Source organism: Rhea americana, unplaced genomic scaffold, assembly GCF_003343005.1.
Source record: "Rhea americana isolate MKP2758 unplaced genomic scaffold, rheAme1 scaffold_225, whole genome shotgun sequence".
NCBI classification, from domain to species: Eukaryota; Metazoa; Chordata; class Aves; order Rheiformes; family Rheidae; genus Rhea; species Rhea americana.
The window spans coordinates 2,012-3,162 of NW_028186341.1; the positions used below are offsets into that span (position 1 = coordinate 2,012).

The window sequence follows — 1,151 nt, forward strand, 5'->3', positions numbered from 1 at the left end:
GGGGGCGCGGGGGCCCCCGGCGCTCACCTGGGCAGCGGAGCCCACCCCGCAGCGCAGCTTGTCCCGGCACTTCTGGGGCAGACAGCAGAAGAGGCGAGGCAGCACGGGGTAGATGGTGCGGGGATCCACGGCCTCCCCCGGCGTGGGGCCTGCGGGGCAGAGGGGGGCAGCAGACGGCGGCAGCCCCCCAGGACGCGCGGCCCCCGTGGCCACGCAGCCTCCCCCCGAGAGCGCGGCCCCCCGGGACCCTCACCGGTGAGCAGGCTGACGAGGAGCCCCACGACGATGACGGTGGAGGAGTTGTGGGCGCTGTACCACATGTAGGAGAGGTTGTAGAACTTCTCCAGGCCGGTGGGGCTGCGGGGAGAGCGGGCTGCGAGGGGGCCCCACCGCCGACCCCGTCCCCCCCGCGACTCACCTGGGACAGCGGACCCACCTGTGCAGCGYGGCCGCCAGCCCGGCGGTGAGGTTGCCGGCGGCGGGGACGGTGGTGCCGTTGGAGGGCAGGGCCCCGGCGGGCGCCCGCGCGCTCTGCAGCAGGCTGCCGATGCCGACCCAGAAAGCCATGGCCAGGCCGGCCGCCAGCCCCGCGACGGCACCCTGCGCGGGAAGGCACGGGGCGCTGACGGCGGCGCCCGCGCGGCCCGCCGCCCCACCGCCACCCCGCGCCCCCCGCCCCGCTCACCGTGGCGTTGGCGCAGGGGAAGAACATGCCGAGGCTGAAGAGGCCGAGCAGCGGGCCGCCCACCATGCCGAAGATGCTGATGGCCGCCTGCCAGGGTGGTGGTGGTGGTGGTGGGGGGGGATGGACAGACAGACGCCGGCGCCGCTGAGCCCCGGGCCCCTCGGGGGAGCCCGCGCCGCGGCCCCCCGCCCGCCCTACCTGCAGCACGGGGCCCAGCATGGAGGACACGTAGGCCATGCCCAGGCAGAGCAGCCCGTAGCCCAGAGCTGCGGAGAGGCGAGCCGGGGTGAGGAGGGAGCGGGGAGCGGGGCCCGCGCCGCCCCCGCCGCCCCCCGCCGCGCCGGCTCACCCAGCAGCTTGGAGAGCAGCGTGGCCCGCGACTCCGACAGCCCGGGCAAGTGGGGCCGCAGCAGGTCCTCCATGGTGACCGTGGCCAGCGAGTTGAAGGCGGAGGAGATGGTGCTGG

General features: G+C 76.8%; 1 protein-coding gene across 1 annotated transcript in view; it reads right to left on the bottom strand.

Moving 5' to 3' along the window:
* The window catches only part of LOC146595453 (sodium-dependent multivitamin transporter-like), a 4,981-nt gene that overhangs the window by 1,303 nt on the left and 2,527 nt on the right, over positions 1-1,151 (bottom strand). The window contains exons 7-12 of the mRNA XM_085305671.1: positions 1,035-1,147; positions 884-951; positions 686-772; positions 437-600; positions 254-357; positions 28-149 (exon numbers count right to left, since the gene is read on the bottom strand). Coding sequence (XP_085161797.1) covers positions 28-149; positions 254-357; positions 437-600; positions 686-772; positions 884-951; positions 1,035-1,147 — 658 coding nt within the window. The remainder of the gene's footprint in view (positions 1-27; positions 150-253; positions 358-436; positions 601-685; positions 773-883; positions 952-1,034; positions 1,148-1,151) is intronic.